Here is a 15,170-nt window from a genome sequence, read left to right on the forward strand (position 1 = left end):
GTAAAACTAAATAGAGACGTGTGAAATAGTCTTAGAATAGATTTATTGAAGTTCAAGAATGTAAGTTTTGAGAATGTTACTGTTTAGTAATTGTAAGTGTTAAGTATGATTATAATATATAGCATTGTGTTAATTTATAAACCAGATAGGTAAAATTTCAGTAAATATTCTTGATTTTCTGCGCTATTTACATCTAGGGCATTAAAATAAATACAATTAAAATGTGATTTATTTTTTCAAAAACCAGAGGATCACGATAGCTCAGTTTTAGATTGTTCACATCTGGTATGAAAGGTAGACCCAGATTCATCGAAGCTCATGTATGATACATTTGTCGTGAGTAACGTAATGTTCATAAGTTTTTTTCAGGATTCTCTCTCTTCTTTCACTTCATTCATTCCACAATTCTTTTATTATTATGTTCTTGCATTGAGTATTAGTCTTTAGCTAATATGGTGTAACCAAAGGATGTTAAAGACCTAACAAAAAATAATGCCTCTCCTGTTGTAAAACTTTTGTTGGAAAAGTTGAAGAATTGGAACATTTATGTGAAAATAGATATATATGTTGAATACCTATTATAGATGTCTTCATTTGCTTTCGAGTATTGAGTCATTAACGATCGAGTATCGTCATTTGCTTTCGATACATTTCTACCGCCTTTCAACCAAATGTTGATACCCGCTCTGAAATTTTTTTGGATGCTGTTTATGCATTTTCAGTGATTTTAAGTCTCGCAAGTCCTCTAAAAGTTGTCCGTGAAGATTGTTTTTAAGAGGGGCACACAAATGGGAAAGTTTGTGTGAATATAGGTAAATATGTTGGATACCTGTTAAGGCTATTCAAAATATTGTTCTTCGTTTTCGATACATTTCTACTTTTGTAGTAATTTCAGGCCTTGAAGGAAACGTAACAATACTATAGACTCGAGAACGTGGGATCCAAACCACAGGAGCTCCCGCCAGGAATTGAATCCGGGTCTTCCACGCCAAAGGTGCGTACGCTAACCGCTTATCCACAAATGAGCTCAGTCTTCAGTAGAAAGAAGTGTTATTTTATTGTCGTATTTATTTATTTATTTATTTATTTTTCACACTTCTTGGATAGGGGCACGGTGGCTCAGTGGTAGAGCGCTTACCTGTGGTGTGTGGGATCCGTGATTCGATCCTGAGCCAAGTGAATTCGTAGGGAACAATATCGTGTCCTTGGGTTTTCTCGAGGTTCTCCCTTTTTCTCTTACTTCCTCGTTCTACCATTTCTTCCATCATCATTCATTTACCTTAATCATCGTCTCTCCTAACCTAAAGGGCATAATCACGAGACATTAAACTGAACTATTTCATTTCACACCTCTTGGATTGAAGTTTTGATGGAAAACAACAATTATATTGCTTTTTAAGGAAGAAAATTATGAGAATCAAATATGTTGACTACGATTTTGTCCTTACTTTTAGTGGAATTAATTCATTGGTCAGCGAAATATATTCATTGAACGTGAGAGGTAAAGAAAAATTATTTTGAAGTATTTTGATCAATTCCGGTATGTAATGAAATGAAATCTTTAGTTTAACATTCAGTGCTGCGTAGGATAAAGAAGGCTGATTATAAACACAACTTAATGGTGATGAAGGATATGGTGGGTTGAATACACGAGTAGTTAAGGGAAATGGCAGAATTTCCCTCCCCCCCAAAAAAATCTTGAATATGATGCCACAAACTCACTGCCTGGAGTCGAAGATTAGACCTTTCCTTCATGTGGTAAACTTTCTTTTTTAAAAGTACTATTTATTTAAATAATCTTGTGGGTATACGAGCACTGTGTAGTATATTACTTATATATATATATATATATATATATATATATATATATATATATATATATATATATATATATATATTTTTTTTTTTTTTTTCAGAAAGAAGCTGATTATTCCAAAGACATGAAGCGTAGTCGTGTTTCGTCGTTTGATATTGTAGCTGGACTTCTAGATAATGAACGTGAAGGGAAGGTAGTAGGATCTGCTGAGTGGTTTGAAGAGTTAAAGGACTTTCGTCAGGCAAATTGGTTTGAATGTCACGCACATCCTACGTCGTCACGTGTGGGAGGAGTTGAGCTTCATCATCTCAGTAGTTTTGAAAACAGAAACAAATCATTGAAATCAGCAAGTAAGCATTTTTTTAAATGTTATAAGGTATTTAGGTTACATTTTATCTGCTTGTTAATAAATAACTGTCTCTAACAAAGACAGCTGTCTCAATTGTGTAGACGTGCCAAATTTATACGGTACTAACAACTATTTAAAAATAAATTTTAGAAGATTTGGAATAAATGGTAGTAAAACCAGGTAAAAATCTTATTGCTGAAGTTGTTGCTCTCCTCATTGGTCTAGTGACTAGCCCGTGTGCCTGCATGTATAGATCCTTGTTTCGATTTCCGGTTGGAGAGCATTAAAAATTTATGTGAACACATTACATTCATCTTAAACTCTGAGGCCACGTCTCATACAGTCATGGTGCTGAAAAGGGACGCTAAACTTCAATAGGCAAACAAATAAAAGTTGTTTTACACATGAGTTACACAACAGTGGGGCATATCAGGTTACTTGTACACGTAAGTGTATTTTAGTTGGAAATGTGTTACTACAGTTACTCTTATTATTATTATTATTATTATTATTATTATTATTATTATTATTATTATTATTATTATTATTATTATTATTATTATTATTATTATTATATATATACATATATATAAAAACTAGAAAATACACATTAGAGATTAAGTAAGTACCTTACGTGGAAAGTATCCCTGAATTTTAAAAATACCAGGATGGATTGGAAAGTTCGTGGCCTGACCTACAAAATGAGAAAATATTTGAATAAGTTGTTATATTTTTTCACGTAATCTCCCTCAACCGAGATACGTTTACAGCACCTCTCCGGCAACACTTCTATACCACTTTTAAAATAATGATTCCTCAAGCTATGCAAATTATCTCAGTACAGCACTTTTCACCTTTGCATCCGAAGAAAATCGCTGACCCTCCAAGAAACTTTTTCAAGTTTCTAAACAAGTGAAAGTCTGAGGGGCCAGATCAGGAAATAGAGCGGGTGCGGCAACAGTTCCAACCCACAGGAATGAATTTTTGCCATGGATGCAAATAACGTGTGAACGCGTGCATTGTCCTGGTGAAACAACACTTTTCTTCGCAGTATTCCTGGCCTTTTAATTCTTATTTCCTCATGCAAATGTCGCAGAAGGTTGGTAGTATTTAGAATTGACAGTCCTTCCCTTTTCCAAGAAATCAATCAAGATAATGCACTTGCGTCCTCCCCGCCCCGAAAAAAAAAAGGTGATGCCATAACCTTGTTTGCCGACAGATCGTTTGACTTTCTTTGGAACAAGAGATCCATGTCGTTTTCATTGGTTCGGTTGTTGTTTTGATTCCGTTGTGTGATGATGTACATAGTCACAAATCTGCCAGTAAACTCCTCCGGATCACTTTCAAACGGTTCCAAATAATCACGGAAATAGGTGAGTCGATTGCGTTTGTGTTCAACTGAAAGAACTTACACCTTAGGAAACCCTAATTCGTTTACGATAATGTTTTGTTCTCGCTCATAAGAAATACCCACAGTTTCAGCTATCTCTCGGATTTTGATTCTGCAGTTACTCAAAATCAGGTCACAAATTTTATTTATATTTTCTGTAGTGGTCGACGTTAAAGGCCTGCCACTGTAGGGGTCATCTTTAATGCTATTTTTGCTACGCTTAAATTCAGCTTATATGTATATATATATATATACATGGTGTTAAACCCATTTTATGCAGGTACTTAATGGCACCTTGACGCTCGATTTTCTCAATGTCACAAATTTCCTTACTTCCTCCGACTTAGCGCCTTATAAACTCCTCACTGAAACAATAGAGAAATGAAATTGCACACAGTGAATATCAACGGATATAGCTACCCAGCTAATGTAAAATAATTGTTTCCTTTCTAGTCAGGCCACGAACTTTCCAATCCCTCCTTCTAATTATTTTAAAAAAGAATTAAAATCAGCGATTAAACTTAAGATTCGTAGACTTTGGACGAAGATCGGAAGAAAATTGCAGATATGTTTAAAAACGAGTTACATATGCAACATTGAGGTATAGCAATTTTGCCAGAATAATGATTAGATATACAGGGACATAGTGATAATTAGACGCGACTTTTCAGGTTGAAAATTGTAGGTTTTAGTTAACGGGCCTAGCTTTTTTTTTTTTAATATTGTTTTCGCTTTTAATCCTTGCAGCCGATTTTAAAAAAGAAAATGCCTGCCTGAGAGGTTTTGAAATGTTTGAAACGATATACATATTTAAAGGGCAGATTTAAAATTTGATATTCCATTATAATTGTTTTAAATTTGTGCTGTTCTGTTATTGTTTGTATATAGAAAATACTTCAATCTTTGCAGTTTTATTGTAAGAATCATATAGAGTAGGAACTGTTAAGAATTTGGGTGACTAAGCTTTCAAGCTTGAATTATCAACTTTCTTTAAGACGGATTCGAAAGGAAAATTTGATGGAGAAAGGCGGTAAAGAAAAAAGGAAGAAAGCGTGTCAGGAAATTTAATTCTTACCTTAAAAAATTACGTTGTCAAATTCTTTATGCGGTAATCCCATGCTCAATTTTTAGTAAAAGCACCCAATTTGTCGATGCTAATGATGAAGCAGTTGAGAGCTACATGAATTAAGATCAAGAAATTTTTCCCTAGAAAGCGAAAAACAGAGGTGGGATTCGATATGCTGATCACACATCACCCACAGCATTTCTTAGTATTATCAAACGTGAACATCTTCATACGTTCTGTAATAGCACATGAAAGATCTAGCAATTAGTCACGTGCAGTTGTCTTGTTGAAAGTGAAACATTCAAGCTTGAAAGGTTGAAAACTTCATCAGGAATTCTCGAAATAAATATTCATTTTATCTGCATTGTCACATATTTCAAAATATTGAAGAAGAAGAAAAACTATGGCCTATGGAACCCGAAGGTTCAATGCCGCGTTCACAAAAGCTCTCCACTGACTTCTATCCTTAGCCAACAAGATCCAGTTTCTACTTTGTATTCCTATTTCTGCATTGCAAAAAAATAGAGGAACGAAAGTATAAAAGTATACACTACTTTTGAAATATTTTTCATTATTAAAGTAATGAAAGTAGTAACGTTACTATTAACTTGCTGTACAATACCAAACGGATGAGTTTGTCGATAGAGTAATGTATATATTCTAATATTGTTCAATATGACACTACGTTAGAAAAATATATTAAAAATCGAGTTTGGTCCTATTTAGAATAGTTTCCACTCTTACGTCCAAATTATTTATTTATCAAGTACTGGGTCCTACTACCAATAAATTTGTTTACAACTTAAAATTATCTATATTTCGTGTGAATTTATCATAAATTACGGTAAAAGTTACGATATTGAACATTTGTATGAAACTTGCTTTCCGGTATTTCGTTTGTCTGAAACTTTCTAAGTTAGTAATATTCATTGAAAGGTTTATTTTTTAATATAATTTTCATAATGAAGTAATGAAAATTCTTTACATTGTCTTTAGTTAATTAGCCCATGTTTAATGTACAGTACTCGTAAGTTTTATATACTGTTTCTTTCGAACTAGTAATTTTTATATACTGAGTTTCTTTCGAACTGCAAATCAGAATTTTTTCTGTTGGGAATATTAATGTAAGAAATTTCTGTGAAGAGCGTGCAATGTTGCGGCAAGATTTGATTTGGGGAAGGTGAAAGCTAAACCATGTTTTGCGTTACTCCTGTTCAATTCCTACTTCTGTTCAGTAATGAAGTATTACTCGTCAATTCCTCATAGAGATACTCCATTACTATACAAGAAATTGAACTTGAGATTCCTCATTTTTAAATGAGCTGTTTTATTATTAAAGTAGTACTTGTATCGATACAATTTTAGTATATCAAATAACGATGAATAATCAATTTGTAACTCATGAAGTTCTTTGAAAGGTAATCTTCCTCTTGAGGTCACAGTAAAAGTGTGCATCTCTTGCTCTCAGTCTAACAAGGAACGGACATGAACGTGTCATCCGGACATCCGAATCAAACATAGTCCATTGGGTAAACATAACAAAGATATCTTCATGCATAAAAAATTAAGTGCCATGGGTAATGGAGTAAGTCCCTGGAGTCCATTAACCCTGTTAATATAAAGAAAATCGTAGACTCGCAGCGAAATAGCTATTGCATCAACACTATTCATTGGAAGTCATGGTTTATAGTTCATTCTCTTTAGCATGAAACAAGCTTTCCAGAGGTGCTATGTATTGGGGCCCATAACGTACTTGAGCAGAGAAAATTGGGAGAATGTCGGGAAAATTCCCTCCAAAACTCCCTCCCATCAACTTTAGTCCCCTCTGGAGTGGCCCCGGTAAGAGCACACAATCCAAATATATCTCGAAAAATACTATAGGGATAAGAAATGTGTGTACCAAGTTTTGTATTGATAGACGGAATAGGTATGAGTGGAAAAGTTCTATAACAATACACTCTGTACATTCAAAACTGAACCTATGACCTGATCTATAAAGAGAACAATATAAAAAATATACGCATAAACGCAGAACTGTTTATCCTGATATCAAGATTTGTACCACATTCTGTGTAAAATGAAACAAGCGTTTTAAACAGCAGTCGTGCTACAGTTGTATTGGGATAAACTCATGTTATTCACCAACACCCGCACCCATGCCCTTTTGTTTATTCTTACATTCTCCCTTGTTTTAAGGATATACTTCCTATCCGTATACCTAATAGTATTTTTCAAGGTATATTTTAAATGTGTAATCCTATCAGTGTCCGACTTACCAGGGAGGATGAGGGGAAATCCCCTTCTGAAGAATTGGATGTCTCCCATAAGTTTTAAACTTCCCATGTTAAACTTTTCGGATGTGCACTTTATCCCCCTCCCCCCCCTTAAAATGTCCTTTATTCGAAAACTGACTCCAACCGGCTCAGGTGTCGCTTCAGAGGACGCACAAGTTCACAATAGAGCTATTTTGGAAGACATTTTTGCGACTTATCCCCAATTTCCCTCGCCATGTATCACGGAACAATATGCGCGATAACTATTAAAACGCGTGTTTCATTGTACAGAGAAGTGGTACAAATCTTAATATCAGGATGAAGATAGATATCTTGGGAATCAGCGAAGTTAGGTGGCCCGATGGAGGAGACATGTGGAGCTTCAGAATGATTTACTCAGGAGCTGTAAACGGTACAGCCGGAGTCGGTTTCGTCTTGAATAAGAAGATAGGACAGAAAGTTATAGGCAGCTGGAGATACAATGAAAGGATAGTAATGTTGAAGATAGTAACAGAACCGAGGAATATTACGATAATCCAAGTATATATGTACATCAAGCTACACAGATAAGGAAGTAGAAGAAACCTATGAGCAAATAGAAGAAGTATTGATGAAAGTTCAAGACCAGGACAATTTAGTCATCATGGGTGACCGGAACGCAGTAGCCGGCGAAGGCAAAGAAGATAATGTAACTGGGAGTTTCGGCCTAGGAGAAAGGAAGAAAAAAATTAAATGAAATCTTTGAGTTTTACGTCCCACGATTATGCCGGCTAGGCTAAAGGAGACGGCGATGATGAGAAATTAATGAAATGGTGGAATGAAGAAAGTGGGAGGAAACGAGAGAATCCCGACGAAACCCACGCACACGGTGTTTGTCCACCACAAAGTTCACTCGGTGCGGGCTTGGATCGAACCCGGGACCTCATGTATCAGAGATGAACGCTCTACCACGGCCTAGGAGAAAGGAATGCGAGAGCTGCACGACTAGTTGAGTTCTGCAAAAGCCATAATCTGACTGTAACATATACTCACTTCGAACTATTACTAAGAAAAAGATAAACATGGACAAGACCAGTAGACAAAGAAAGATACCAAATAGACTATATACTGGTCCGACAAGCATTTAGAAATCAAGTAAAGAACAGTAAGAGCTACCCAGGTGCAGACGTTGACATAGACCATAATTTAGTTTTGATGAAGGACGAACTCCGACTAGAAGAAAAGAGTGGTAGCACCAAGCAAAAGATAGAACACAATCAAGCTAAGAAGGGATGAAAACACGAAAAAGGAATTTGCAACTGCAACAGACAAAGAAACGTCTATGGTGGCTTTAGCGGGTGATGACATCAACTCAAAAATGGGAAGCCATGAAAGCAGGGATAACAAAAGCAGCAGAAGAGCACATAGCAAGAGAAACGAGAATGCAATATGGACTATGGATAACAGCAGAAATATTGGAAATGATGGAGAAAAGAAGACTTCAAGATAACAAACAAAGAAGAGGAATACAGAAGGTGCAGAAATCACATCAATAGAGGGGTAAAAAAGGCCAGAGAAAACTAAATAAGCAACTTGTGCAAGGAAATTGAAGAAAATATAGTCAAAGGCAATACAGAAACGGCATATAGAAATGTTAGAAAACAGTTCGGTGAGAAAAAGAAATGCACAGACATTATTATAGACAAGGACGGGACAGCGCTAATAGAAGAGCAGCAGATAACAAGAAGATGGAAGGAATACATTGAAGAACAAAGGGGACAGAGTGAACGAAGAAGAGATAGAGAAGGAAGAAGACGTCGATGAAAATGAATTAGGACCATCAATTTTACAGTGCGAACTTGACAATGCTTTGGACAAAATGCAACATGGTAAAGCCCCAAAAATAGACCAAATACCAAAGGAAGTGATTAAGAATTTTGGAATAGCAACAAAGAAGAAACTATTCAATCGTATTAATGAAATGTATATCTCGGGAAAAATACCAAGAGACTTCGAGAAAAGCATATTGGTCCCTATCCCTAAGAGAAAAGGCGCACGGAAATGCGAAGAACACAGAACTTAAGTTTGCTTTCCCATGCATCAAAAATACTGTGCAAAATTATCGCACAACGAATAGAAGGGAAAATCAAAGAACGGCTATCACAGGACCAGTTTGGATTCAGGAGAAAAAACGGAACGAAGGAAGCAATACTGAGTATACGGTTGATCATGGAACAGCACATCAGAATAAACAAACCAATTGTCATAGCATTTGTAGATATAGAAAAAGCTTTTGACAACGTGGATTGGAATATTATGTTCAGAACGTTGAAGAATCTGAAAGTGGATTACAGAGACAGAAGAATAATATATCAACTTTACAGGGACAAGACAGCTGTTACAAGAAGAAATCAGAAGAAAGCAAGAATAAGCAGAGGAGTAAGGAAAGGATGTAGACTTTCACCTCTCCTGTTCAACGTCTATATAGAAGAGGCGATGAAAGAATTCTTTGATAAAAACGAGAAAGGTTTTCAGCACAATAAGGTTTGCTAATGACATAGCACTGATAACGGAGAACGAAAAGGACTTGCAGGAAGCACTTTCAAACTTGAACGACCAACTGGAAAAAAACATGCAAAATAAAGATAAATAAGAAGAAAACGAAAGTGATAAAGTGCACAAGAGCAGAACAGGAAGGAGCAAACGTATGGCTAGATGGAGAGAAAATCGAAGACGTTAAGACGTTCCCCTATTTAGGAAGTTTAATATCCTCGGACGGAAGAAGTGAAAAAGACGTAAGTTCCAGAATAGCTAAACAAGCATTCTATAGGAAAAGAGGACTGCTAACATCAAGAAATATGACATTGGACGTTCGAAAACGATTTATTAAGACCCTGGTATGGATGGAATGTGGCGCTTTACGGATCAGAGATGTGGACATTGAGAAAATCTGAAATCTCCAAACTGGAAACATTTGAAAGGTGGTATTGGCGCAGAATGCTACGCATATCATGAAGGAAAAGGAATGAAGACGTACTAAAGGAAGCTAATGAAGGACGACAGATCATGAAGATAATAGGAAAAAGAAGAAACAGCATGCTTGGCCACCTTATTCGGCCCTCCGATAGGATCACCGTGCTGATAGAGGGAAAGGTAGAAGGAAAATCAGGAAGAGGAAGACCAAGGATAGAATATCTAGATACAGTTATGAAGAAGAGACCTTATCAAAGTATAAAAAAGCTCTCCCAAGCGAGAGAAAAGTATTAAAATTTCCATGTTGCCCACCAACCTATGGTTGAGGTAAACAAGAAGCTATTTTATATATATATATATATATATATATATATATATATATATATATATATATATATATATATTAGGTACTCTTTGTAGGTCAGGTAATAGGTTCGGTTTTGTATGTACAGAACGTATTGGTATACTGCACAACATTTCCCCTTATACATATTTCGTCTATCAAAACAAAACTTGGTACACACATTTCTTATCCCTTATAGTATTTTTCGAGATATATTTGGATTGTGTGCTTTTACCCGAGGCCACTCCAGAAGGAGGCAAAGTTGATGGAAGGGATTTGTGGAGGAAATTTTCCCGACATTCTCTCAATTTTCACCATTCAAGTACGTTATGGGCCCCAATACATAGGTGCTATTCTAATCTTCTAACAACCGGTTCTCTCTCTCTCTTTCTCTCTCTCTTTCTCTCTCTCTTTCTCTCTCTCTCTCTCTCGCTCGCTCGCTCGCTCGCTCTCTCTAGGGTGTCCCACCAAGAAGGTGCCATATTTTGAGAAATGATAGTATCGGTCATGACAAGCAATCGATCGAGATATCGATAAAAAGACCACTTTATTTTGTGCACATTGTTTAGAAGGGTATATCTAGAGAACTAATGAAGATATTGGAGTAATTGATACGTTACACACACATTACACGCACGTTACATAACGAAGACGTTAACCCCCTCCTTCCTCGTGTCATACTTCGTAACGCAAGGCCGAACCCCGTCTCCCCCTTTGCCGCATTACGTAATATATGGACAACCCCTTAGATACGTATCACATTCATTGTACTCACAGATCCCAGTATCCCGGCAAAATCCCGGAATTCGTATTCAAATTTCTGTCTGCCCATTGAATTCAAACAATTGAAAGTTGTTTGTTTTCACAATACAAGCAAGCGGAAAAAGTACAGAGGTGTTTTCACTAATTTGTTTGGCTTTTTTCTTTCACTCTTGGTTAGGTCATGCATATGTGTGTATGTCTGTGTATAACAAACGGTTCTGCGAACTCGAAATATTTTAACAACCGGTTCTAGCGAACCGGCTGAATAGCAGCACTGCATAGAACCTCTGGAAAGCTTGTTTCATGCTGAAGATAATGCTATAAACCATGACTTTCCAATGAACAGTATTGATGCAATAGCTATTTCACTGCGAATCTACGATTTTCTTTATACAAACCGGTCAATGGGCTCCAGGAACTTACTCCTTTGTCCATGGCACCTAATTTTTTTGTGCACGATCTTATCTTTGTTACGGTTACTGAATGAACTAAGTTTGATTTGGATGTCCGGATGACACTTTCATGTCTGTTCCTTGTAAGTTTCTTCTTTCCTTTTATTCCCAATACATCTTTTATTCAATTATTTTTGCTCCCTTTCCTTCGTTCCTTGTTCGTGTTTTCCTATAAGAAGCTTGAAATTTAGTATTGTATTATATAATACTTTATTGAAACATGTAAGTATTTCAAATTACAGAACTACTTCTGTGTCCATATTTTGCTTCTGGTTTGTCAGTGGGTCAGTAACCATAAAAAACACATTTCGTGTGGATGAGGATGGGACGAAACATTGTATATACAGGATTCTAGTTGTAAGTCATGAATAGCCGGTAGTTAAATAATGTAACAAAAATTTAAGTAACTTTTATTTTATTTTATTTTATTTTATTTATTTATTTATTTATTTATTTTTTGTTCCAGAAGTAGGTGTTTATCGATTGAACGAACGATTGTTACCAGAAGAGGTGAAGACGGAAGTAGCTTCTAGTGCTCCTAACCTGTTGCCCATGGAGCCTGATAATAGCCACATACTGTTGTCTGTTCCAAATACGGTTCTGGAAGCGATGAGTGACCAATGCAATAAGATCCAGACACGAAGAACGTCCACAACACAAGCTTCAACACGACCTGGAGTTGGTCCTCGCCGCATAAATAGTCCTAATAGGTCATTGAGTGGCAAAATTGTTATAGATAATTTGCGCAAACGGCTCGTTCCAGAGAATTCATTTGCTCTCAGGTTTCAACCAACACAGGGAGCAGGTAGATGGAAGTAATTAACTTAATTGTAGGAGAATTTTGTAAATATATTTATTTTTAATCACTAGTGCAATATTGTAAATAAATATTTATTTTTTAAGCAATTTTAACAGTATGAAATTAAAATATTGATTATGTTGAAAGTGTATAGTGTATTTGTATGTTTTGCCAAACGAAAGTGTCATATCTAAACCAAAACAGAACTGATTCTCAAAATCCAAGGGACAGATCAGAGAATTCGACTTTTTAGTGTTATAATATTGAAATTACATCAAATAGCTTTTGTTAACTAAAATTATTATTTTTTTTCCTGTAATATGAAATATCTGACCAAAATTAATCAGTGCAACATACCTTATGTATACTCTGGTATTATTTTTTAAGAAAATAGTTATTGGATGAAGAATCGTTTGATGAACACTTGTGCAAATTACTCAAGAGTGAATTGATAAGAAAATTTTGTTAATAAATCCATCTTTTAAAATTTTATTTATTTATTTATTTATTTATTTAAAAAATAATCTTTTAGCAAGTATCTATTGCTTTGTGATTCTTTTGGGGAAATAATAATGGTAATGTGTGCTAATTACAGGAATTTACAGGGCTCCCAGCTGTCCTATTTTCTTATTTTTTTCTATATTTTGGAAATTTGTGTATATTTGTCCTATATATGTCCTATATTTTAATCTTGTCCTATATTTCCTATATTTTTCAGTGATTGAATTATTAAAAATACAAATCAAGGACAGTTCCAGTAATGATTTAAATTGCTACATATTAGCAATATGCTAAATAAGTCAGCATTTTTTAAGACTAGCTACTAATCCTCATTATTATTTTTTTTAAATTTGCTCTTTTCTATCCTCTTATGTCCACTTTTTTTCTGTTTCCTATGTGCTTATTTTTCCCCAATGAAGCTTAGCTGAGAAACCTTACCATGCTCCAGTCTCTTATAACGCAAGCTGTGTTAGCATTTTCTTTCAGCAGTATGAAGCAGTATTGGCTTGGCATTCAGGTGTGTTGGTATTCACCAACATATCCCAACGTCTTCCAATATTACTGTACATAATATGCAGGGTTCCCACGCGTCCTAAAAACCTAGAAATAAAAGTTTCGCGGAAACGTCCTGAAAAAGTCATGGAAAGCAGAAAAATGGTGAAAATACTGGAAATTATGTATGCAGTGGAAATTTTCTGAAATTTATGTTGTATAATTGTTGTTAGAAATGTATATATAATTCGCAGGACTATGAAGAATGAAATGCTGTTACATTATTTATATTAGAGGGAAATACGTTGATCAAATAATTCAGTGTTTAATTAGATTCAAATATTTCATTACACAGTTATTATTTTGTATAATAAACGTTGCCTTTTTTTTTTTTTTTAAGTTTAGTTTAGTTTAGATTAGTTTAGATAGCAAAGCTAATATGAACCATTTAGCATATCAAGTGATTGATTTCAGTCAGTTTGTTTTCTCAAAACAATACAGCAGGTCTACTAAGTTTAGAAAGTAAAATATTATATATACTCTTATTTTGTATTAATTTAAATCTTGCTACCAGTTGCGCACTGGAGTGAAGGGTTGCCTTTTCTTACAATATATTTTTTTCTGTGCTTCAGAACATAATATTCTATTGTATTAACCAAACTGTCCTATATTTTTTCAATGTTCTGCTGGGAGGCCTGGAATTTATTGAAAGGAAAACTATATTTTTGTATCAAAAACATAGGCATTATTGATGTACGAAATCACAATTGTACTAACAAAACATTTCTATAAATATTGATATTACAGTAATGAGTTATTCGTCATGTCTTCATATACAATGTCGACTTTCCTATTTCATTGTAAACAGTCATTTTAATAAATCTATGTATTGACTATTTTAAAAAATGGCACTCAAAGACAGAAGAAAGTATTTTTAAAAAAATGATAATTCTATGCAATAGTGTACCCTCCTAAGCCTCGTTGGGACCCTATAAGCCAACTATAGATTTATTGATTTGACAGCACCGAACATAAAATTCGAATAAAATCCAACAACAGCTATATATCATAAATATCCTTTGTATAGTAAAGAAAATGTCTGCCTATCTGTCAATTCGAATCCAAGCCACTTCCATAGATTATTTTACCTCAATTTTTCTGTGAATGAATTTCATGATGAACCATAAAAGTAAGGGAAATATATGCTGAAAGTGCGAAATTTTTATGCGTGAAAATAAACATAGTACCAGCTAACAGAGGAACACATTCTAACTAGGTTAAACAATATTTTGCCTGAAAATTGTTCTAGATAAATCCAAGTGTATTACAATAGGAATATTTTTTTTAAATAAAATATCTCCAATATATATTAGGGTGGTCCAAAACCAAATGCATAAATGTCAAATTGTTCAAAATAATCCTCCACAAGGCTTATTTTTTTCCTCGAGTCATAAGCTATTTACCTGCAAAATTTCAGCCCTATTGCTCAATATTTACAGGTTGCTCCATTTTAAATCTTCTTATTCTTGTAGTATTACCAATGATCTAATACTAGAATTTTTGGGAGATATACACTGGACTGTTTTGAAAATATAGCGTATGCCTACCACCGTATATACTCGTTCATTCGTAATTTTAAGGTAAATGTATGCTGCAATAATAAAAATATTACGTGGGTAACGGGTAACGCCTCATTACATTCGTGTATACCACATTATAGGAGTCAAGACTACAACGTAATTTAACACACCAGCTGTGCTAATAACCGGATAGATATAAGTTTGTAGGTTTCATTATGATCACTAAATGGCTAGATAATTCGTTTTCCCAAGAAGTTTGTGAATTATTAAAATAAATCGCTGTGGTGATGATATAGCTGAAAGAGGTATAAGTCTCATCCAAAAGTATAATGAAGCCTTGACAAAAGACGAGGAACAGAAGCAGTTTAGTCTTCGATTGGTTGAAATCAATCATA

The 15,170-nt window shown here is 34.8% G+C and overlaps 1 protein-coding gene across 4 annotated transcripts in view; it reads left to right on the top strand.

The window, feature by feature from the left end:
* Nucleotides 1–14,537, top strand: part of LOC145693173 (uncharacterized) — a 95,694-nt gene extending 81,157 nt beyond the window's left edge. For all 4 annotated transcript variants that reach the window (XM_081768938.1, XM_081768939.1, XM_081768940.1 and 1 more), the window contains 2 exons: nucleotides 1,917–2,166; nucleotides 11,870–14,537. In XM_081768938.1, coding sequence (XP_081625064.1) covers nucleotides 1,917–2,166; nucleotides 11,870–12,222 — 603 coding nt within the window. In that variant the 3' untranslated portion in view covers nucleotides 12,223–14,537. The remainder of the gene's footprint in view (nucleotides 1–1,916; nucleotides 2,167–11,869) is intronic.
* Nucleotides 14,538–15,170: the final 633 nt, after the last annotated feature.

This window comes from Thermobia domestica, chromosome 8 (genome assembly GCF_964235325.1).
Source record: "Thermobia domestica chromosome 8, izTheDome1.hap1.1, whole genome shotgun sequence".
NCBI classification, from domain to species: Eukaryota; Metazoa; Arthropoda; class Insecta; order Zygentoma; family Lepismatidae; genus Thermobia; species Thermobia domestica.